The sequence below is a fragment of the Heloderma suspectum genome, chromosome 1 (assembly GCF_057233095.1).
Source record: "Heloderma suspectum isolate Gila_16-S chromosome 1, 16-S_ref, whole genome shotgun sequence".
Taxonomy (NCBI): Eukaryota; Metazoa; Chordata; class Lepidosauria; order Squamata; family Helodermatidae; genus Heloderma; species Heloderma suspectum.
In genome coordinates this window covers 381,155,039-381,179,742 of record NC_139458.1, presented here as the reverse complement: position 1 = coordinate 381,179,742, position 24,704 = coordinate 381,155,039, and the positions used below count along the sequence as shown (strand labels likewise).

Here is a 24,704-nt window from a genome sequence, read left to right as displayed (position 1 = left end):
CACATCACCATTCAACCATGAATCTGTGTGACCTTGAGCCATTTGCTGTCGCAGCCTATCTTACCTCACAAGGTAGTTGTGAGGATAAAATAGGATAGCCCCATGTACTCCACCTTGAGCTCCTTTGAGGAAGGGCAGGATACAAATGGAAAATGATTGGGATTACAATTCACATGTGTGATGAAATGATAACCTCCTTAAGCTGGAGGGAGTTACTAGGTCACCCTGTGCAGGGAGCAATTTAAGAAAACTGGAGAATTCCTAGGTATTCACACCATGTTATGGCCTCAAGCAAACGCATGCCTATGATAGGGAATCCAGGCCTGGGGTGAAAGCTTTGGGGTGTATACATAGTACAAGTATCTGTGTCAACATTTTCTCTTGTTATTTGTTCCCAGTGCACATGTAAAGCTATCACTCATGGTAGTTTGCCTGTGGATCCCATGCCATCAAAAAGCGGTGCCAAAGCCAAAAAGGGAATGGCCAAACCCCAGCATATTGTAGCTTAAGGTCGCAATCCTATGGCCGCTAGTCAGCAGCTAGACGGCCATAGGATAGGTTGGTTCCCATGCTCCGAGGTCAGTTCCCTGAGAACTAACCTCCAGCCCCTCCTGCACTGCACCATGGATCGGCCCTGCGCTTATAAGAGGAGCGTGGAGCAGCGAAAACGGGGCATTCCTGGGGGCGGGGAGGGCGGAAGTGCCATTCTGATGCTTCCTATGTGTCATCCGGCTTCCATGACCCCCCGCTCCAATTTCCCATGGCTAGACAGCCGAAATCGGCTGTCTAGTTGCAAATGCAGGGCGGCTGAAGCACAGAGGGGACGATCCCCTCCGCGCTGCTCCTGCCCTGCATTGGATAGGCAGTCGCCTCTGAGTTCGGAGGCGGCCACCTATCCTGATAGGGTTGCGCCCTCCAGCTGTTACTGCCAGTAGCTAAGCCTTAGGAGAGGCATTTCAAACTTTTAGAATGGGGGAAAAACTGCACAGAAGCTGGGAAATGAGCCAATGATTTTTGGTCATGGGGTAAGGGATGGGGCCATCTGGGGAACTCTGGAGGGCCTGATTTAGCCCCCAGGTGTGAGGTTCCCCACCCCTCCCCTATATGTTATCAGAAATCAGGCCTGAAATGTGTAGTAGAGTTGAATTGCCTACTCTGGCATGGTAAGTGCTACACTAGATAGTGGCAGTCGTGGGTGAAGTGTAGTCTGTCCTGTGCTCTCTACTTTTGTCAGGCACTGAAACTGTAATATGAGTTCCTTGGCAGGCTCCCTGCTCAAATGCTAACCCTGTTGTCTTCTCCTTTTGCCTTGACAGATCCTTACACTCTTGCCTTTTGATGACCTGAAGATCTCAGGAAAGCCTGTGGTGTGCTCCAGTTGAGCATCCTAAGACTTGAAGTGGATAGTTAATCTTTGGGAGATGGACCAAAATGCCGCTGTATCTAGTTGACAGGGGCAGAGCTGGCCACAATTGAATCATTTCCCTTGTTGCACAATGTGAGCCTTTGTGTTTGTTCAGACACTTTTGATAGTGTGCAGGACTATGGGAGCTGGTGCAAGAGGAAAACTGCTCCTTGTACACTGATTTTCGTCCCTGGATGGTGACATGGAATTGCCTCCCTTTTGAGAGAGTTGAGTTCAGAAAGACTGGGCCTATGCTTGCTCTACCTGCTTTGTATAAAATAGAAGAAACCTGTAGAGACCAGAAGAGGATGACTGTGTTTTTTTCCAGACTACACAGAAACTGGAGGTGGTGTCTTAGCCCACATTCTTTTTCCTCCTCCCCCTCCCCCTGCAAGTCTGTGATAGGGGGTTTTCTGTCTCCAGTCTGGTAGAATGATTTCTGTTTTAAAGATGCTTTCTTTCCACATAATTTCCTGACCTACCCGCTGTGGCTCAGGCCTTGTGCACCACCTTCAGTGGCCCCTCTAGGCTGTACTGTCACTCAGGCTTCTAGTTCTGTGGTGTCCAGATCAAAATTGCCCCACCTCTCACTCTGGCTCCGTCTGTTGCCTCCCATGGAGGATAATCCTCACAAATGGAGTTGGTGGGACCAGAACTTGCCTTTAGTGCCACCCAGCTGCCTCTGGGACATACAGTTTGAAGGCTGAGTCCATGGGGACAAAGGTGATCTAAGTCACCTTTGCCTCAAAATAACTGGTGTTCTTGAGACCAGACCCAAGGAGACCCCTGTTCTTTTTCAGGTCTATTCAGGTTTGCCAGCTAGTACTACTGCTCAGGCAGGTGCCAATTTACTAAACTGCTGTGCTGTAAATACCACACTTCCCTCAGGCAAACTAATGCTGCCAACTTGAAATTGTACTCTTACCTGAAGCTACAGTTCAGCTTGTGAAGCAAGGAAGAGCAGGGAAATGTCAGGGTTCTTCATCAGGGGTTGCAGGATCCCACCTTGCACATCACTCTTGTTCATCTTGAACATAGGCTTTGTAGCAGATGTGTGACAAAACTCTTGTCAGGGGCTGCTTTCCCAGGTTTTGTTGCTGCTGATGGGAAAAGCAGCATAATTCACTAGAACCATTCTCTACATCCTAATTCATGGTATTTAACAGTGATGAGTTTAGGATTGAATATGTTGGCCTCAGCCAGTGGGTGGTCAGGCTTCCTTGCTTCTCTTTGGATTTTAAGTGGTGAGTTAGTGATCCTAAGCCACCTGTTATGAGAGGGCTGCAAAACTGACTTTGGAAATCACGGCCTGCAGAATGAGGGGACTTTGGATTCTGGTGTGTGTGTGTGGTGGCATTTTCCCTGTTGAGGGTTATTCTATTCCATACAGAGGTTATAATCAATCTCTCTCTCTCTCTCTCTCTCTCTCTCTCTGTCTCCATGTTTGCTGAGGTTGGTGAGAGAAGCATTTGGGTCATCAAGTGGCAGAAATAGAAGTTGCTTACATGCAAACCTTATTCTGGACTGGGGAAATTCCCAGCTCCCTTCCTCCCACTGTTTGCTGCCTGGGAGCGGCTGTTTGTAACGTGGCAAGTCCTGGATGGCGCAATCAGTTGGGATGTTTTAGGGAGAGGTTTTCCTCTTCTTCCCTATTTTTTAGAGGGCAGACTTCCAAGTAGCAACAACTTTATGTATGTAATAACGTATCTTGTTTTGGCTTGACACCATAGCCTCCCCACCTCCCTCCCATTCCTCTCCCCGGTCATGTTTTGTTATTTTAGATTTTAATGTTTCCCAATAACAAAATAAAGTTCTTGAACAGGATGAGTTTTCTACTGTTGCAGCTGGTATGATATTGATTGGTCTAAATACAACCACTTCATAGTAATGCGTTCTCCTGCCAGTGACATCATACATCTTCAGCTGGAATAGCAAGAAGCAGTGCAGATCAATTTGAACCACACCACATGGAGAGACCCAGCATGTGTGGCATACTGTTCCCCAGTTGCTGGGGAACATGAGCGGGAGGGTGCAGTTGCACTCATGTCCTGCTTGTGGCTTCCCAGAGGCATCTTGTTGGCCACTGTGGGAACAGAATGCTGGACTAGGTAGGCCTTTGATTTGATCCAGTACAGGTGGTCTTAGGTGCTTATGAATAGCATGCTGAGCAGTTGGACTGTTGAGGAAGTGTGCAAGAAGAGAAAACTTTTTTAAAAAGTTGACTGTGAGTTGCTTAAGTTAAAAATGTTCTGCCACCTTGTGGCAAGTCATAATTGCAGCTCTTCCTTGTGATTCCATCAAAGCCATGCTGCAAGATAATGAAAGTCACACAAGTTGTACAGGAGTTGAATGTTCTGGTGCCGTTATTGGTCACTGATGCCTTGTGAGAATGGAACAGGCAAAATCAGCATTTTGGGGTCGCTCATGGTCCAAGTCATGCTGTAATTGCTAATGCTTTGGTGATTAGCTTCCTGGCCTCTGACCTCCATGTGAACTTGTATGTAGAGGGGGTCTGGCCTGGCTTTATGGCAATTTAGAGTAATATATATTCCTTACCTGTTTACAATGAAGTTATGTGGGGATGCCTTAGAACAGAGGTAGGCAGAAGGTAGATTGGCAAGTACTGGTAGATCTCTGGTGTGACTTGCAGTAGATCAACAAGGATTTCTGGCTCCTAATTGTCTAAAAGTAGCACCAACTAAAAAAATCCCCCACACTTAGGTTGCAAAAAATAAGACCTGGCAGAGGGTAACCAGGAGTGGATTTTTATGTAGAAGGTCATATGAGCTTGGTTCTGGTACTGACCACAATTTCCTGGTCTGAATATGTGTGCTCAGAGGCACCCTGTTCCTTAATTTTTAGTGCTGGGTTGGGCAAATTGTGGCCCTCCAGATGTTTTGGCCGACAGCTCGCATCAACCCTCATTATTGGCTATGTTGTCTAGGGCAGATGGGAGCTGTAGGCAAAAACATCTGGAGGTCACAAGTTGCTCACCCCTGTATTTCTGCCCACTTGTGCTATTATTTTGTATCTGGGCTCTTGTTGGTGGACCTCGGATTCTCATAAAAAACAAAGTAGGTCTGGAAAGCCTGAAGTCTACCAACCCCTGTCGTAGAATTTCCTTTTGCTGTAATTCCTAAGGAATCCTCCTTTCTGTGATGACACCCTTGGAAATGATGGACTGTGCTCTGCTCATCAGTTCTGTGAGCAAACAGCTCAGGTGTATAAATGTCTGTGCTGATTAATGTTTTTCTTTTGTTCTTTAGTCATGAAATGTTATTTTATTTTCAAAGTAAGGTTAACAAAATAAAGACAAAAATAAGAATAACATATATAATATAACAAGATCACTAAAGAAACAAAGAAATTCACTAACTTTAATTCTTAGTCTATAACTGATATGCTTGTGGAACATGGATAGTAAAATGGCCTAAGTAAGAGCTCAGTATCTAGTGAAAGAATAAAAATAGAGTTTATACAACATATAAATCCTCATCACCTCCCTGTATTTTCAAGGACAGTTAATACATTCACTTTTATAACATCAGATTAGTGGTCCATTCAGTGAAGTGGCCAGTTTAGGATTCTTTAGTAGGAAATCTAAAATGGCACAAGGTACTGACAAGTCCTTCCAAATTCTCTGTGTAGAACAACGATGGTCCCTTGTTCTGCAGCAGCATAATTCCATGGGACACAATGGATACCTCACTTTAGAACAACCCAGCTTCAACAAACTGGGACTACAACTCCCTTGCTGTTACTATGATTAAACAAGCCAGATTATGGCTTACTTTAAAAACACTTCAAAAGCTAAGAGCGCTACATTGTTATGTGCTGAGATAGAGACATACACCATACTGCATAACATGGAGATGTGGTATTCTAGAAAAGGCCAGCATTACAAAAAATAAAATACGAAACTAATGGCAATCCACACTATATTGTGGCAGCAGGCTCCACCCATCGTTCACTAGACCTGCCTAATGAGAACATAGTATTGACCATCTTAACTCAAAAATTCCGACGTCCAACTTCTCGCTGAAGGAGTGAAAAAGCAGCACATTGTGAAGGTTAAATTGGATAGTGGGTTGCACAAGCAACCCCAACTTTGGAGCAAATTCCCCCATTACATTTGAAAGTCACTGATGCAAATCTGAAGATTTGACTCCAAGCAATAGTGGCATTACATATCAAGTGCCAACATTGGTGGTGAAATACATGCCCTCCAGCCACTTGAGGAACATCTTTTTTCTCCCCAATAGAGATGCATCAATTGTAGTGCCAGTAGATGATTATCCCAGATGTTTAGACATGGTTGTGACTCCCAAGAGTGTACCCATTTCTTTCAGACATAGCATCAGAAACAGCCCACATATTTTCACAAGCCTACACGTCCTTTTCAGGAAGGGCGTGCGTGCGCACACACACACCACCCTTTAGCAGAGAGAACAGAAAAACTGCTCTGTTATCCGGTCCTGCCTAGACAATAAAAGGTAGCAGGGGAAGATGTCCTTTCACCCACACCAGTGGCTCCTTCTGCAGCATATTGCTTGGGAAAGCACCAGTCAGCTGCTGAAGTGGTCACATGGCTAGGCTGTGGTCACATGGGTTCTGTTCTGGCATTAGGGCTAATGTAACACCACCTCCCTCTGCTTATTATAGTATCAAAGGTGGAAGAGGCCCATCAATCATTGAGTAATGTCCAGGCTGCCAACAATGGAGGACTCCTAGAGTCGGACACGACTTAGCGACTGAACAATAATTCATCAGCTCAGTACAGTTTAGTTCACCTAATCAGGCTACTAGCTGCCATTGACAAGGCACGAAGAGCTTTGGCTGACTTGAGCAACTGCGGTAAGCCATGTATTACAGAGAAGACTTCAGACTGCGTAAAAACTTCTTTCTGTTGTCAAAGAGCATGGCCCTGTGTGCAAAGCTAAAGCCACCTACTGTACCAGTTAACATAGGGTAGCTCTTTACTCTGTTAAAACTTTATTAAACCTGGTTCCTTAGGGCCTGGAGGTTTTTTAGGATTCTGATTTGGTGCTTTATTTTTAAAAGTTACATCCTGCCTTTCCTGTGATGCTTTAGTCACAGTGCATCTTCAAGCCACTTAAAGCGCACAGCCAATGCTGATCAGTCAGCCAGTGGGTAGCGTGGCAGAGGAGGAAGACAACTTCCTTTTTCTTCTGGACTGCTCTCGTGTTGCCTCCAGCACTCAACAGGAAATTATAGCTGCCCTTCTGGATTGTTTCCTCCAATCGTGGCCAGCTAGGTGCCTCCTGGAAGCTTACAAGAAAGCCAGCAACTGTTTTCAGAAACATACCATCTGTGACCAAAGAAGCTCAACTTAGCTGTCCTGGCTAAGGGCGCAATCCTATGCATGTTTAGATGAGAAAAGCCCTGCAACCCCCAGCATGCCTGAGCCAGCATGGCTGGCTGGGACATGCGGGACATTTTTGTGTCTAAACATGCATAGGATTGTGCCCTAATAGCCACTGACAGATCCTATCCTCCACAAATTTGAGTAGGTATTCTAAACCAACATTTGTAGTGTGCTAATGAGAAAATTAAATACCCTTTCTCCATGGCTCCACCAAATAATTTTCACATACTGTTTTTCCCCATGTAGCTGAGAAAGCACGTTATCACAATCATGTCATAAGCCAGCTGTCCTCACCCTGGGTTCCTCTGGATATTTTGGACTACAACTCATAGGAACACATGAAGCTGCCTTATACCGAGGCAGACCTTGGGTCCAAGGTAGCCTGGTATTACTCTAGGGTTTCAGGCAAGAATTTTCCAGCCCAACCTGGAGATGCTGGGGATTGGACTTGGAATGTTCTGCATGCTAAGCATGTGTTCTACCACAGAGCCATAGCCCCTTCAGATGAACTTCCGTAATCTCTGACCATTGGCTGGCTGGGGCTGATGGGAGTTGTAGTCACAACAATCTGGGAGGGACCCCTTTCTGGAAGGCTGCCATAAACTCACAACATTTTGGGAATTTTGAAGCTCTTGAAGTCTACTTTCCAGGTAAGGCAGATGTGGTCACGCCACACAGGTAATTTGGCAAGCAAGCTCCATTATCAGGCTCAAATTATATGCATGCCACCAAGTTTTCCACATAGCTGGAAAGGAAGGTGATACGAAGTGTCATGCAATGTTGCAATACTTTTGGCAGGTGAGGTATTGTTTCCTTCATGTCTGTGTGCTAAGGCACCAACAGGACAGGAGTGGGGAGGGGCTGCCCTTACAATGTGTGCTCTGGACTTTGTTATTAGACCCTGATACTAGACAAAGCAGAAGCTGAGAGTGTGGTGCTGGCATCTCACTTTCCTCTGGATGGAGAACCTATGGCAGAAAAATTAATATAATAGCTATAATTTGAAATACTTTTGTTACCTATTATGGTTTTGTGTATATCTGAAATATTAAATGTAAAATGGAAGGGGCGGGGGGGGGGGGCTGAACGAAGTACAGTGCTCTGCCCATGCTTCTGAAAGCCAGCCCTTCCAAACTTCTGGGTCGGAAGCAGGATTTCCAAGGTAGGGAGTGTGATTTGCAGGGATGGCTTCCAAGTGGTTCCCCCGTTCCCATAGGGCATCCTTCCCCACCATCGCACCCTCCATATGTTTTGTACTACAGCCCCCATAATTCTCAACCATTGGTTAAACTGGTTGGGAATGATGGGAGTTGTAGTCCAAAATATCTGGAGGGCACCACATTGGGGAAGGCTGCAACAGGGCATTCTTGCATTCAAGGGAACCTATAGACCCATCTGCAGAAGTCCCTTTTGTATTAAACAAATGTAAAGAGCACTTTCCTGTTTAGGCAGAAAAAAGCCCTACAACTCCCAGCATGGGTGGCTGGGGGATGCTGGGGGTTGCAGGACTTTTTTCTGTCTAAACATTCATAGAATTGCTTCCTAATTCCTAAAAAAAAAGACGTTGGGACTCAAACTTGTTTTCTCTTGCCCTTTATCTCAAGTGTACGGGGGATAGCTCCGGTGGTTAGTAAGTATGAGGCGCTCTGTTCATGCTCAGAGGCACCCTTTATTTTTTTCTTTACATTCATTTCCAAGAATGAATCTTGCTGTTTGCGCCTGTATCTGGGCCTGAGGCCTAGCTCAAATTGCTTTACGGCGCCCTCCCTGTAGCGCCCTCCCATTACAGCCCCCACGTCTCCCGCACTAGCTTCCCGCCGGACTGATCGGGGAATCGCGCGGTTTTGTCCTCCCGCTCGCAGCCCGGGCTTCTCCCCGACTTCCCCGTCGGAACCGAATCCGTTGCTGGGGGCCTCCGGCCCGCAGGCGGCGCTGCGGCGGCCCTGAGGCCCCAGTTTGGCCGGAGCGGAGGGCTAGTTCCTGGCCCTGTGGCGCCAGAAGGGAGGCGCGGCTGGGTTCGAAGAGCCGAAGCGGAGGGGGGAGCAGCGCGCACCGGCCTGGCCGGCACCATGGGCCGCAGGTGGGCTACCGGAGGGGCGCGGTGGTGGGTGAAAAGGCTGCCGGGTTGCGGGCCGGTTCTTGGCGCCGGGGATGAGGCGCCCGCCTCCGCGCTCTCGGCCCCGTGGCGGGTGGGCGAGAGCAGAGAGGCGCCAACACGCGCCGACGGCTTTGGGGCTCTGGTCTGGCCGGCTTTGGGGCTCTGTGGGCAGGCCGGGCAGGGAGCGGGCGGAGGGGTCTCTGGCGAAGCTTCGGGTCCCTCGCAGGAGCGGGAATCCCAAGGTAGCTCTCGGGGAGAGTAACGGTTCCCATTCGCAGACCCTCAGGACAACGAATTGGTCTCCCTCGTCTCATCCAGCGAAGTAGGGTGCTGAGGGGTTCTATATACAAATCATATTTTGAGAGTGTTCCGCGGTATAACCACTGGTGGGGGATAGTAAATCTGCTCCTAGGTTTAAAGCAAGCTATGAGGCACATATGCGAGATTATGATGTCTGTAGCAGACTTCTCCAGCCTGGTGCCCTCTAGATGTTTTGGACTACAGCTCCCGTAATCCCCTGACCATTGGCCTTGCTGGCTGGGCCTGATGGAAGATGTAGTCCAACACATCTGGAGGACACCGGGTTGGGGAAGGCTGGGCTATAATGTGCAAACTGTTTCCTGCCATGATGCTATGCCCCACTTACGTGGGAGTAAGTCCCATTGATATCAGTAGAATTTACTACTTAGTACCAATATGCATCTTTTCTTGCCTGGCCTTATGACGACCATGTGAGGGAGGTCACTGCTCATTGCATTTTTCTTGTTCAGATTGAACAGCTCAAAGCTTAAACATAATGGCTTGTCGAAGGCCACCCACTTGATTGCATGTTGAGGTGGAATTGGCATTGGGGTCTCTTAAGTATTCTATGATATTAAAGGCATAATACTATGTATATTTAGACCAAAAAAAGGCCTACAATTCCCAGCATACACCACATAGCATGGCTGGCTGCTGGGAGTTGTAGGACTTTTTCTGTCTAAACATGCATCGGATTGCCCCCTAAATATAGCAACAGTTAGACTTCAATCCTATACTTAATTTGGGAATAAGCCCTGTTGAACTCAGTGGGATTTACTGAGTAGATTTATATAGGATTGCATTTCAAAACTGGATTAATTAATCTGAACTAACTGTTACGTCCTATATTTTAATGGTGCATATGCAATTTTAATGCAGATCAATTATTAATGCTTTCTCCTGCTATGATCACAGCAAATAGTGAAAAGATGGTTGTTCTTCTTACTTTCTCCATTCAGACCCACAGATAGAATGGGGCTTCTGGTCCCCATTAGCAATTCTGAGTACAGAATTTGGGGTGGGAGTTATTCCAGGATTGTGAATCCAGAATAAAAGGAAGTATTCATTTATACCGCAGTGACAATCAGTAGAAATAATCATCGCAGCTCTTCTAGGCAAACATATACTAAAGGAGTGAGGAAAATCTTTTGCTGCTTTTAGATGAGGAGGTTAAAGTGCATGTGAAATACCTAATAGTGTAATCCTACATGTGTTTACTTAGAATTAAGTCCTGCTTTGTTCACTGGGGCTTCTAGCAGACAGCTCATAGGATTGTAGCCTAAATATTTCATCTGACAGCCTTCCCTAAAGCATAGAGTTGACAATGTAATTTCTACATTTCATTTATCCTCATGACCACCCTGTGAAATTGGTCAGAGTGTCATTGGACCAAGGCCAGTCAGTTTGTAATGGGATTTGAATCCAGGTCTCCTAGATCAAAGTCCACCGTTTGACTACTTGGACCACACTGTGTTGTATCACAATGTTAGATAATCCTGAATATACATCTCTGCAACAAACCCTGCTCCCCCCCCCACACCAAATCTAAAGGAAAATCTCAATGATAGCTATAAGTCAAGTGCTATGAAAAAACAAGCCCTTCATATGACTGGCATCTGTAGCCTATGGGCTTCTGAGCCAAGAATATGCAGAGGCTGCTAGTCAGCTAACCCTCGGAATTTACCAGGAGATGAAACAATGCAAGCTTTCCTGCCAAGCAATCATTCAGTTTGCAGGGCAAGACACTCCTGAGCAGTGTCAACATAAGAAGCTCACATATGAACCATGAAATGAAATTTGAAAAGGTATAACTGCTCTGCATTTCCTATACAAACAAACAACAATAAGCACCTCAGTGACCTTTCAGGACATGAGATCCTATTGATCATGAGATATTATTGGACCTGTTAAGTGGATCGTCTGATCCACAGTGGAAGTAGTGATTGCCCCCTTGCAGCCAGGACTGACTGACACACTACCAGAAATACAATGCAGCAACATCTGGACTACTGTATGCATGGCAGGCTGTTTAGGCAGAAGTGAAGGGAGAACTATATTCACAGCTGATGAGCCAGTTTGCACATAATGGTGGCAGTTTGTGGACTAATTAATAAACTCACAATTAGTCAGGGTTGCATGCCACTGCCATTTTGATTATGCATCCTCTGATTGGCCTGATTGGAGGTTGCTCTGTGATGTGCTAACCCAGATAATGTGGATTAATTGTGGGCTAAATAACCCAAAATTAATCTACAATTGGTTGTTAGGTTTACTTTGAGTTATTTAACCCATGATTAACCCATAGTGTCTGGGTTTGCATGTCATATTCAAAATGGGAGAAGCATGTATCTTGCACGCCCCATAGCAAATTGTGGGTTAATTAACCAATTATTTGCTGCCCTCATGTGTGAACAGGGCCATGTGATACTGCGCTATATTTTTGGATAGTGTGCACACATCTCATTGTCTTTCCCACCTGCAAATACTGAATGCTTCGAATTAGGAGCCCCCAGGTCAGATATAAGCTATGGCTGGGGGCCAGTCTCTGAAGTTCTCTCCGCTGGAAGAAATGTACACAGCTAATGTTCCTTGCCTCAGATTCAAGAACTCTCCTGGGTCCAAGACAAGTATTGGCAGTGGTAGTGTGGGAGTGAGTTATTACTCCTTCAGGCTTTATTTGAAAAGCTGATTAATAGTTTAATGCAATATATGCAAGATTATACCCTTGTACTCCGTATGAACCAGCCTGGAGCAACTACCACCTTCTACTTCTTCACACAACACATAGTTAAACTGTGGAATTCACTTCCACAAGATGTTATGATGGCCGCCAACTTGGGTGGCTTTAAAAGGGGATAAGACAAATTCATGGAGGATAAGGCTATCAATGGCCATTAGTCCTGATGGTTCTATGTTACCTCCAGTGTCAGAGGCAGTATGCCTCTCAATATCAGTTACTGGGGAACACAAGCGGGAGGGTGCTATTCCGCTCATGTCCTGCTTGTGAGCTTCCCATGGGCATCTAGTTGGCCACTGTGGGAACAGAGTGCAGGATTGGATAGGCCTTCAGTCTGATCCATACTGCCTCTTCTTATGTTCTTATATTCGTAGGTCCATACTTGCACTCACTAATGCAAGTTAGAATCCATGCGTCCCTCATATTTGTGCATTAAAACAGTGATAAACAGTAAATTCACCCTTCTACCATTCTTTAATACTCTTTTGGTTGTTATAGGGGAGGGGATGGCAGCCTCTGGCCTGTGGAGGTTGCCCATCCAAACCACAGAGGCTTAGGCCCCTTCCTCAGCCCTGCCCCTCTCCGGAGCTTTGTGAGGAGGGGAATCCCCTTCTCATCTCTGATCTGTGACTGGAAATGGCAAGGGGAGTGGTGGCTTTGCCTGCCCTGTGCCTTCTCCCCAGCGGGAGGAGATGCAGGGCAGACGCAGCAGCTTTGCTGCTCATGGGCCATCTCCAGTGGGAGAAGACCTATGCACAGCGAAGCTGGTTCCTGGTGTATGCGCTGGGAGGATCATCCCTCCAACGTGCCTACCAGGGGCCTGATGTCGTTCGGCCTGTGGAGGACTGGATGGGGCCTCATCTGGCCCCCCCATCCCATTCTGGTTGCCGGCCCCTGTTATAAGGTATTAATACTTGTTAAGTAATTCTGACCATGTACTCTAGGGGCAGGCAACTTGTGGCCCTCCAGATATTTTGGCCTATAGCTCCCATCAGCCCTAGGCAGCATAGTCAGTGGTGAAGGATGATGGGACTTGTAGGCCAAAAAATCTGGTGGGCCACAAGAGAAATTTTGGGATTGGAAATCAAAGCTAATGAGGACATCTATAGAACTATGGCTACAGGAGACTGGGTGAAGGGGCATTTGTTCCAAGGATCCTTTTGTACTCCCCTTATGTAACTTTATTGCCATAAGCATCTGGATCCGAGGTCTGTGGGGATTTTTCCTCTTCCTACTTTAGAACCAGCTTTTGAGTTGCCTGAAGGGCTGAAACCGAAAGGTCTGCCAAAGGAGGCTTTGTCCGAGGCCTCTCTTGCCCTAGCAGAGAGCAGCCTATCTGCGAGGGTGGTGGCTGTGCATGTCAAAAGCATGCCTGTCCAATGTGAATGGGAACAGTAGATGTCTATACAAGGTCCAACTTCCTGGCTGCTTTGTGGGTTTGAAGCTATGAAAGCTGCTTCCATGGCTAACACTGTTGCTGATATTGCCTGCCTGGCAGAAGTGGGAGCACACCTGTAACACTGGCTGCCCTGTCTGAAGGGAAACTGGGAGGGGGAAGCTGTGTGAAAATGCTTCACTGACCAGGGAGCTGCTTACCAAAGTAGGAGAGAGAACTGTTATTTGGCTGCTGTAGTCGTTGTGCTGGGAGCTAGTAATACTGCCAAAGCAGCTGTGATTCAGCCTGGTTGAAATTGGTTTGACCCATGTAGTGTTGCTACAGTCAAGAGGCTAATCACGTGGAGAGGCATCCGTACAGTTGGGGTTATCAGGAGCAACTGTCTTAGAAGGCCCACTTTTAGATTTAGATACTAAGTTTATTATTGATTTGAGAGTGATATGGGCTATTCAAAGCTGTTTTTATAGGAAACCTCTTCCTCCTTGATGAAAGGGCAGGGGCATGATATAGACTTGATCCACACAAGGAAATGTAGACAGAATATCTAGAAACTAGTGCTGTATCATTAAGGCTCCACTGTGGTCATAGCTAAACCTGTGCTGCAAATGCAGAACACCCTTGGATCAGTTTTCCCAGGTTATTTCTGTAATACTTCTGAGTATATAAAGCATCTTACTGTTCTGACCTCACAGTGACCTTGTAAGGGACGCAAGGCCACCCAGCAGGTTTCATGGCAAAGATTTAACTCACATGTCTTGCATCCAAGTGTTGCACTCTGTCTGTGCAGCACACTGGTACTTGGATAATCTTAACACACCCCTTTTGCAAGGTTAGCCCCCTGGTGTTGTGAACTGTATCACAAAGATGGCACCAGCTATAGAGCAAGGAGGCTACATGGTCCAAGTTTGCTGAATGGGTGTTGCAGTGTTCTCCAGAATCTGATGCTCTGGGATATGTTGTTCTTGCTACAAAGCTAATATTTCACCTTTTTTTTTTGGTATTCATCTGAAAAGCTCCAGAGTATTATTTATTCAGATCTTCAAAAAAAGATACTTGGAATTCCTTGGAGCCAGCATTACATTTTTATGCAACTAGATGTGGGGATCTTTCTAGCAGTTATTTCTGTAATTTTAGTCATGTTTGTCACATCATGAGGTAATAATGCAAGAGGACAAGGCACCGAAACTGACCTCAGATTGAAAGGGATTGTTTAAACTCATCTTTGGGACTTACTCAAACTCCTTTTTTGTGGTTTTGTATCTTGCAAAGAATCTTGCAATGGGGCATGCCTGCAACTAGTGGGTGGAAAAGAGAGAAGCTAGGTGAACAGTTGAAGGTGGGTTGGGTTGTCAGTAAGGGGATTCTGCTTTGGAAGCTCCTTTGGGTTTTAGTAACAAGGTAGCTATTAATGAGGCAGAAATCCTATGCATACCTGGAAGTAAGCCCCGTTCAACATAGGTTGGATTCAGATTCTTTTTTGCCAGCAGGAGATTCGGCTCAGAATGCTCCTGCCAGTGGAAATGGGGGTGGGGGAGCTGCTCCTTGCTGATTATCTCTGCAGCTCCACCTGCCTCACTGTTCCAGAGGGTCCCCCAGGGGTGAGGGGGGAATCTGCAAAGATAACCGCTTTCTTCATTACACCAGTGGAATTCCTCTGCTGGAACAGAAGACTCTTGTGGACAGCAAGAGGCCTTCCTTCTGCAGGGGGCAGATTCTGGATCCAACCCAGTGAGAACTGAGTCTCATTACATAGCATTGGGCTGATTAAATATTAATCACCAAGGATGTGTTCACATCAGGATGTGTTCACATTCACAAAAAACCTGCACAAGTGTAGAGCTTAATATTCTGAGAATTGTGGTTTTTTTCCCCTTCAATTGGAGAAAGGGAGTTGTAGGGAATAGCTTATAAATGTGTAAGCAGCACTTTTTAGGCTCAGGAAACCCGCTGGTGCTGGTGAGTGGCTGCATAGATGTTCTGATGGTCAAAGGGTGCTCAGCACAGGTCCTTGTCTCTCATGGCTACTGTTCCTTGACTCCCACCACCTCTTCTTCTGAATTCCTTTCCAGCTCTGCATCTTGTTTCTGAATAGAATGCTCTCTCCAAATGTGCATAAGAAGGTTTCATAGCTTTAGCCATGCTAGGAAGATTCCGGTTGAGACCCTGTAGTAGATTCCTCTTTTGCTAATGGATGAAAATGCTGTGGATGACATTGTCAGTCATTAATCTGCCTATCCTGCTTGACTGGTATGTCTTTGTGGTAGCCACGGTGCAGTTACACCATAGGGAGATGTTAATGCCCTCCTTCACCTGTCTGTGGTGAATTTCTGCATGACTATACAGCTGCTCATTGGTTTTCACCTTGACATGTAAAAATGTGCCCTTGTGATTCCTTCTAGATTTTAGTGGGTGAGCCTGTTCTTCAGCTCCTTGGGCTCTACAAGAAGGTAGTTTTTAATATGTTTGTTCCCTGATGCATCTGGGAATTATATGCTGCTATATGGTGAGGACTGTCCTTTTCTATAAAATATGTGAATGGCAATTTTAGTGGAGCCCTCTGCTGCTACAGTTGTTTGTTTGATAGGAAGGTCACTCTTCTGCAAGACCTGGATCTGCTTTTTCCAGTGTGTGTGTGTTTGTTTAATATGCAGAGTTTGGCTGAGATCCCCAAAGGGCAATTACATTGAGAATTTGCTTTCTTTGGCTATGGAGGTCACATCCTTATTTTATTATTTTATTAAATTTATATCTCACCCATACACCTGAAGGGTATATCAAAAGGCTGAAGTTTTGACAAACTGGAGCCCACATAGGCCTCTGCTTTTGGTATCATGCCTGATCAAGTGAAAGAGGCAATAGTTTCTCAAATAGATACGGGAATTACATACACAAGAATAGCTTCATTTGGTTCTGAAGTTGCAAGCAGTTCTATAGCATTTGCTTTGAAAATCCTGTGCAAAAAGATGTAGCTGTTTGTTCCTGGTTTTCCTAATTGTTAGAGGGAGGTGAGGAAGAAGATGGTGACGGAAATCTTGTATGTTCTCCATGTTAGCCCTTTTTACTGGACCTGTGGATTCCTTTTGGCTTACTATTTGTTCTTGTTCTTGGCAGGTTCTGCCTGGCTGTTGTGCTGGCTGCTCTCCCCATAGTGGCTGCTAATGAAGAGGTACCTCCTATTCACCAGGACTCCTGGGGAGACTTCTGGCTGTTCCGTTTTTTGGTCAATGCTGCAGGCTATGCAAGTATTGTGGTACCAGGTTTCTTGCTTATACAATACTTCAAGAGGAAGAATTACCTTGAAACAGGTAAGTAGCAGCAATATGCAGCCTCTTTGGACATACAACAGCTTCCTAATATTGTTGCTGAGATACCTCAATCCCAATCGACAGTCTCTTCTTCAGTCCCTCAGCTATTTTATCTGTGCTTGGAACTCCCCCAGAACTCATACATTGGTAACTTGTAACTGCACTGCAAAGTATGTTTAACTCCTCAGTTTTATTAGCTTGGCAATATGGAATCTATAGCGATTTCTGTTGAGGAAATTTGGGAAACTGCGAGTGACAGCCAAACTGTGGCAATGTGGGCAAGATACACAGCATCCGCATCATTATCTGTGATTTCCTGTATCACAGGAAACCATATAGGTCTGTCCTCTTTTAGCTGTGGCAAGCACTGTGAGTAAAGTTGAGTAGAATTGGACTAGAGAAGAGATGGGTGAAGTGTTTGGACCAAGCTGGTGATGGTAGGGGCACCATTGGTGGGCAGTTTTAATGATGTAGCTTCCCCCATCCTTTCGATGTGTTCCACTGCTGTGGCCAATGTTCTTTCCCTCTTTCCCTCTGCCTCTTAGGTCGTGGCATTTGCTTTCCATTAATCAAATCATGTGTCTTTGGTAATGAGGCCAAATTGGTACACCAGGATGAAGTCTTGCTGGCCGCTCGGAACGAGACTGTAGAATCCTCCACAGCCCGGCAGGTTTTTAAGCTGCTGTTCTGTGCAACTGGCCTACAGGTAAAGAACAGGTGTGCTTTGCACCACCCTGCATCAAGGATGATGGGTACAGGGAATGATGGGAAGCCCACAAACTGCTTCCGTGATTCCAAGAATTGAGAACTGGTGCTCCACATTGATTTGGCTTATCTGGTGCTGGTGGTGGGGATGATCATTCACGTAGCATGTATTTTGCGAAGTGCTTTATTATCATCTCGTTCATCTTCACAGTTATACTGTGATAAGGTTGTTAGACTTCACATTTGCAGATGGGTAACAGAGACTGAGAGCATACTTAGCTCAAAGTACAGTTCATGGCTAAGCAAGGCTTTGAACTTGGGGGGCCCAGGATTCCACCTGGTTAGTCACCAGACTGCAATGCCTTTCTGTGTACTGGGACATGAAGTCTTCCCAAGCTGTAACTTCTGTGAGTCGATGTTACAAGGTCAGTGCTAGTGAGAATGCAGTTGCTCACTGAATTAGAACATAGATGAAGCTTTCAAAATTACATGGTTTGACCCTTCTCACAATACACAGACTATAGCATTTCACCCAGTCATTTCTGAACTGAGGCCAGAATGTTGGGCTGAGTTAGAAGAGTGATTTCTGATGTTTTAGAAAGATAAATAGTTCCATTCAATCAGTATCCAGTGCACTGGAAATATTTTTTGTCTTATCTCTCCCATTTCTGTAGAACATAGATAAGAAATATTTGTAGTTAATTCGGCTTTTTGAGCAGCTATCATTCTAAAACTAACCCTTAGCTGCAGGCACCAAGGAGGCATAGCTTACTGAGTGCAGAACTTCGCTTGGCACCCCTTGAATACTGCCTGTGGCTACCTATGGGTGAAATATGTAGAGTTTAGCTCTCTCTTCAACAAAATTTGCTTCATGGCCCCAGGCATGTCATGTTATCTCTCTGACCCAAATAATTCCAAATTCACATGGAAGGATTAATGATACTTCCCATATTGCTTTTGGGATAATAGCTTCTGAATTTTCAAGGACATTGTTGGGAAAACTGTTCATTTTGGTAACTAAAAGCTGCTGTTTGCAAAAATAAGTGCTCTGTTGGTAACTTATTCCTACTGTGTACTTTTTTTCCCAATGCCTGTTCTTTTGAGATCATAAAGCAGTAGAATATGTAACCGTGTATAGTGTGGTGGTCATTTCACAAACCAGACACCAGATGGTGTCCAGATCGTTGGGGATGATAAAGTGTTCGCCTTGGCGTTTCCTGCCTTGTGGCTAAACTAGCATTTGATTGCTGTAATTTTAAAATGTAAAAGGACCTGCAGTGTAGGTGGTCCCCTAACATAGCCCAGCATAGAAAATATTCTAGATCTGTGTGGGAGGAAGTGCAAGACAGATCAGGTTGTGTCCTGTTTAGGAAGAGGAAGAGAATGTAATCAGGGCTGGCCTCTTTGGTATGTGTATAGTGTAGGAAAAGTTGGCATTGTGCCTTTCATGAGCTTGCTGGGTCACATTGCTATACAAAGTGTTAGTTTAGGGGTGGGCAACTCATGGCCTTTGGTTGTATGCAGGCCCCGCTGCCCAAATTCGTGGCAGTGGCAAATATTTTTGGCTATTTACTATTATGGAGTGGTGAATAAATTACAAGCTAAATGTGACCTACTTACTGCTCTGTAGTGGCTTGCCGCTGAGTTTCAGCAACAAACCACCATTTTTTTGGCCTTTGCTCCCACTACAGAATTCCGAGGAGAGCCAGCCTGAGATATGTATTAAAATTGCCTCCAGACCCCCTGAAGTTGCCCACCCCTGGGTTAGTTGGTTTCTGCTGACTGAGAAGGCCAAGTTGCCATCTTCCTGTGTGTCATGGTGATGGTTGTCTTCCTAATCTCCTCCCCCCCCCCCCGCCCCCACTTGCTTTGTAGATCTCCTACCTGACATGGGGTGTTCTCCAGGAGCGTGTGATGACCAGAACATATGGAACAACTGAGTCAGACCCTGGAGAGAAGTTCAAGGATTCTCAGTTCCTGGTCTTCATGAACCGGATCCTAGCCTGCACCGTGGCTGGCCTCTACTGTGCCCTGATCAAGCAGCCCCGTCATGGTGCTCCCATGTACAAGTATTCCTTTGCCTCCCTCTCCAATATTCTCAGCAGCTGGTGTCAGTATGAGGCACTCAAATACATCAGCTTCCCCACTCAGGTGCTGGCCAAAGCCTCCAAGGTAATTCCAGTCATGCTGATGGGCAAGCTGGTGTCGCGCAAGAGCTACGAATACTGGGAGTACCTGACAGCAGCACTCATCTCTGTAGGGGTCAGCATGTTCTTGCTCTCCAGCAGTCATGACAAGCACCTCTCTACTGTCACCACCTTCTCTGGTGTGATCCTCCTGATTGGCTACATTGTTTTTGACAGCTTCACGTCCAACTGGCAGGACGCCCTCTTCACCTACAAGATGTCCTCGGTGCAAATGATGTTTGGAGTGAATGTCTTTTCGTGCCTCTTCACCGTGGGCTCGCTGCTGGAGCAGGGTGCTTTACTGGAATCAGTGCGCTTCATGGCACGCCATTCTGAGTTTGCTGCCCACGCTGTGCTTTTGTCAGTGTGCTCGGCCTTTGGGCAGCTGTTCATCTTCTACACCATCAACCAGTTTGGAGCAGCTGTCTTCACCATCATCATGACTTTGCGCCAAGCCTTTGCCATCCTCCTTTCCTGTCTTATCTATGGCCACGCAGTCACCGTGGTGGGCGGGCTGGGCGTGGCTGTGGTCTTCATAGCACTCTTCCTCCGTGTCTACGCTCGCAGTCGCATGAAGAAGCGAGCCAAGAAACCACCTGTTGGTGAGGGCCCAGTGCAAAAGGTTTAGGGGCTGCAGGCAAGCTAAGTCGTCACTAAGCTCCCACCAAACCCTAAGCACTTGCCTAATCTCTCTCATAACCCAGCAAGGAGCTGGAAAGGGAGAAACTTTTGTATCTCTCTCTCCCCCACCCTCAAACAGATTCTTCTTAGAAAAAATGCTGCTGGGATTGGCTTGGAGGACATGAAGGGGTGCTTTCCTCCTGTTGTCTTGATATCTGAGCATTTCTCTGCTAAATAAGGCAAATGTTATTGAGATCCCTTTCCCAGTGAAGGAGTGCAGGTGAGTCTAAAGCCTGCCCTGACTCATGGTGTTTTTCTGAGAGAACGTTTATTTATGATTAAGACAAATTGGAGCTTTCTTGGGTTTTTTGCTGCAGTTCCCATTCTGCTTACCACCCTGCGTATAAGGAAATAGCAAGAATAAGACTTTTTAAATGTTCAATGAAAAAAGCACTCCAAAACTTCATGATTGGAAGGGAAAGCTAGCAGCTGCTACAGCCCTAGCTGCTTCTGCAGAAAACCAGATTTTGTATTTCTCATACTGGGTCTCAAAATGGATCATAGCCTCTTTTAAATCACAGCCTCTTATTTTCTGGTTCAGCATACCCATCTGTTTTTTTGCCCCACTGTTGAAACTTTCAGTTTGTGCACCGTCCCCCAGTGTCATTTGGTTCTTGCTTTTTGCTAGTTGTGCATTGGCCATCCTCTCCTCTCACTGCCTTGAATTACAATTCCAGAACCCCTTGAGACCATTCTTGAGATGCTTTCCTGGGATTTATGGTTGCTGCAGTTTAGAAAAGCACAATTTTGCCTTTTTGAAACGCCTCTCTTTGGAACCCCCTCAAGGTTTCTTCCTGCTCTTGGCCAGGTGGAGGGTGAGACCGTATCCCATAGAACAGGGGTGGGCAACTGGTGGCCCTCCAGATGCTTTGGCCTACAATTCCCATGATCCCTCACCATTGGCTACACTGGCCTAGGGCTGATGGGGAGTTGTAGGCCAAAACATCTGGAGGGCCTCAAGTTGCCCACCCCTGCCATAGAAAAAGAATGTGTATCCCAACCCGTGTCTCCCCCACTCCAATAACTTCGCTGATGTTGCTGGGACATACTCTGCTCATGCTGGGAGCCAGCCATGATGGAAGCAATGTGTAAGTCTGGGCTGGTATGCTTCTTCCAATCTGGCTGGGTTTCCCTTGCAAACTGAGAATGTGTTCTAGAAGCTTTTGAGAGTGTTAGGGAGTTATGGGGCAACTTCCATTTTACATTGGATGCCGGACATGCTGACTGGGGGGTGGCCTCTGCTGTCCACAGCAGCTGCCTGGCTCTGCCCTGATCATTTCATCCTCTTTGTGGAGCCAGGAGACAATAGCTCTACGCTGTATGGGGCAGGAGTGTTTGGTTACCAGAGGCAGGACTTCCTTGATCTTTTCTACACACGCAACTGCTCTCAGACCTGGATGCAGGATTGGAGTCGCTTTTGTGAGCTCCACCCGGAAAGTCTGGGTTTTACCCATTTCATTCTTCTATTGCCAAGCTGATAATTGTGTAGGGCAAATGTTTTGGTACTCTTGGAACACAACTCTTATTTTATTAAATTTAAAATATGCTGGAAAGAAGTGGCCTGGGTATGTTTTGTAGCCTTCAAAGTATGTTGAGAGAAGGTGTGAAGCAAACTAGTCTCTTGGGTCTGTAGTATGCTTTGTTCTGCAGATGGATTTACTGCAGAGGTTCAGGACTTGGAATACAACACAGTATTTTACATCTTGAAAACCTTGACAGGTAAAAAAGCCCTCCTAAGCCGAGAAGACATTTTAACAGCAGGGACTTAAACCAGAGGGGAGATGAGAGAAGTCTTCATTGCTCGCAAGGTGGAGCTTCAGTGCCCCTACTAAGCAGGAAGGCATTGCTACATCATGGGTGGGGAAACTTCCCCCTCCCCCCTTTCATGTAAATGATAGGTGGGGACAGAGCAAAAACTGGGTGGTACTGGAGCCACCCCTCCCCTTTTGTATTCACACATATTCACACCATCAATTCGCTCTACCTTTTTTTATCTTTCCTTTCCCTTCCTTAGCCCCCCTCTGTAGCAATAAAGCTTAGAAAAAAGCTCCCTTTGGTGCCACTTGGGAGCTTTTTCTTCTTCAAAGCCTTATTGGTGTGTGGAAGGGTTTTTTTTAGCAGTGGGATCACAGTGATGGAGAGGGGAGAGGTAATTCCTCCAGCTGCTACCCTCTCCACCCATCACTGACGTGCAATTGTGCTTTTAAACAGCTTCCATTTGTGCCAATGGAAGCTTTTAGAAAAGGGAGTGGGGGGTCACAGCACCAGCGTGGATTGACTTAAATAATTTAAATCAGCAAGAGAAAAAAAACCTATTTAAACTTTGCCATTGATAATTCTTTACATATTTAATAAACAATGGTGCAAAGCTGATCAATAAAACATGTTAATTTACAACTCAATACGTTTTACAATATCAATGTGGGATAGTATTGCTCTTACATTGAGAAGTTATGGCAGTTTTCAAGGTCAAATATAAATGTAAAAACTGGGTCTGTACTACAGTGTCTTTTATTTCCATTTCACCCCACTGTTCCTTTCCACTCTGCCTCCGACCAGCCTTTCCTATATTGTGCCTCTGTCCTAACTCATCTGCCTTGCTTGGCCCAGCTCCAGCACTGCAAAAGCACAGAACCACAATCCCAACCAAGCCTGGATATTTGCACATCTGGCTTTAGCAAGAGAAACATAGGAAGCTGCCATACAGTATTAGACCACTGGTCCATCTCTCCACAGTATTGTAGAGCCCCAGAACTTTAAAAAAGCAAGCACTGGTAGTTAGGCTGGACAGAGCCATTTTTATGCAAGACTGACATGAATGCCCATTTTTGATTGGTAGGTAATATGTGTTTGGGACACAGCTATTTATTTTTATGGGTTTAAGTGTAGATTTACCACGTTTGTGATTAAATTGTAAATGTTTTTAAATGACAATTTAGTTTATTGATGAAAATCCAACTTAAAAAAAATGATTTGTATCCACCGGTGCAGCACTTAAGATGGTTAACACTTCTGGTAGCTGTGCCCCCAGAAACCTCCCCCATCCCCAGAAAGTAAGATTTTTAAAACAGCTTTCATAGGCTATGCATGGTGGGGAGGTGTGTAGAAGCCCCAGGTCACATGGGCTGCTGGTTCTCTACCCATATACTCCCCCATGCCTTTGGACCAGGAAAGCATAATTCCTTACCTTGAAGATAGGGAACAATTCTGGAGGTTGTTTAGCTAATGTAGTACCCTGTCTGTTGACTGGCAGCAGAGAATTTCCAAATTCTGAAGCTGAGCTTTTAACAGATTGAATGAGCCTAAATATGCTAGCCCTTCTGCCTCTGCAGCCATAGATCTCACAACTGGAAAAGTTCACTTAAATTGTATTCTCTGGCAGGTTGGTTTGGTACGTTCTCTTTAACAGAGGTAAATTATTTGGGTGAGGATGGAGTAGGCTTCCTGCAGCAGAACAAGCCCCAGCTATTTTGGATAACTGAAATGAGGTGGCTGAAGATGATTGTCATGTATCAGTGTAACAACTCTGTAAAAAGTTCCGCCCTTCAGTCTCCAACAGGTGGGAAAGTGTGTGGAAAAGATTGGTACAAATACTCCTAAACTGAAACTATGCCTGTTGACCAGAAAAGCCTCTTTTGCTCATTTCTAGACAAATAAGGAATGGGGATCCAGATTTAGTACCAAAATGGTGGTTTCTGGCTCCAAAATGCAATGTGCAAACTTGCTACTCACCATGTTGCAGGATGTGGAATTTTATTTCAAGTGGCGCAAGTCATAGAAGGCATGTGGAAGAATGTGAATAGAGGCATTAAGGAACTAGTCATACAGAAGCCTTTTCAGGGCTAAACCCCTCAAGGTGCTCATGGAAGGTACCTCTGCCCAGTTTCCAGGGATCGCCCCTGCCCTGCTCACTGCAGCTCAGCCCGTTCTGCAGGATCTCCTGCCTCTCTGTGTAGCTTTTCCAGGGAACTGGAGGGCCTGCCATGGGGAGCAGGGGTGGGCAAAGTCTGCTTCCACTAGTCCAATTGCATGTGCCTAAATCAGGCTCGACCCAAAATAGTTAAGGTATGCCTATTCAATCTTACTGTTAAGCCAAGGGAGTTGTACATGTTTTAATAGTGGTAGTTTTGTGTGACCTAGTACCACCTCCTTGGTTCTGAAGGAGCTTGAATTACTCTTTGTATGGGGTGACCTAGGTCACTGGCAAGGCTTAAGGAGATGCCAATAAAAGAGCACAAAGCAAACTGTGGCACCAGTATAGATTCTGATCATGCTAAAAAAGTAGCAAGACAACTACTGAATAGTATTTGCTACCTCAGAGCTGTTGGCCTCAGTTGTTGCTGAGTCAGACTTTCTAGTGCATACAATAAATTAAAAATAAGCCATTTTGCCACATGACAACAATGGGGAGTGGGGATGGGTAACTTGTGCCCAGCAGACCAAATCTCATCCCCAGGGCAACTTTATTAGATCCAGAGTGGGCTGACTTCTTTCTAGCACAGAGC

General features: G+C 45.8%; 2 protein-coding genes across 6 annotated transcripts in view; both read left to right on the top strand.

The window, feature by feature from the left end:
• Positions 1–4,885, top strand: part of NFKBIE (NFKB inhibitor epsilon) — a 31,514-nt gene extending 26,629 nt beyond the window's left edge. Inside the window, exon 6 of the mRNA XM_084828491.1 lies at positions 1,317–4,885. Within this exon, the coding sequence (XP_084684617.1) occupies positions 1,317–1,382 (66 nt within the window). The 3' untranslated portion in view covers positions 1,383–4,885. The remainder of the gene's footprint in view (positions 1–1,316) is intronic.
• Positions 1,600–23,821, top strand: SLC35B2 (solute carrier family 35 member B2). 5 transcript variants are annotated; one of them, XR_014786863.1, is made up of 5 exons: positions 8,788–8,871; positions 16,434–16,627; positions 17,173–17,333; positions 19,208–21,022; positions 21,161–22,697. XR_014786863.1 is itself a non-coding variant. In XM_084828488.1 (4 exons), exons 1-4 carry the CDS (start codon positions 1,600–1,602, stop codon positions 20,144–20,146), a joined length of 1,446 nt encoding a protein of 481 aa, XP_084684614.1. In that variant the 3' UTR covers positions 20,147–22,691. The 5 variants fall into 5 exon arrangements, 2 of the variants coding, with proteins under 2 accessions (XP_084684614.1, XP_084684615.1); XR_014786864.1 differs by having other exon boundaries at positions 21,136–22,599; XR_014786865.1 differs by having other exon boundaries at positions 19,208–20,985; positions 21,161–21,749.
• Positions 23,822–24,704: the final 883 nt, after the last annotated feature.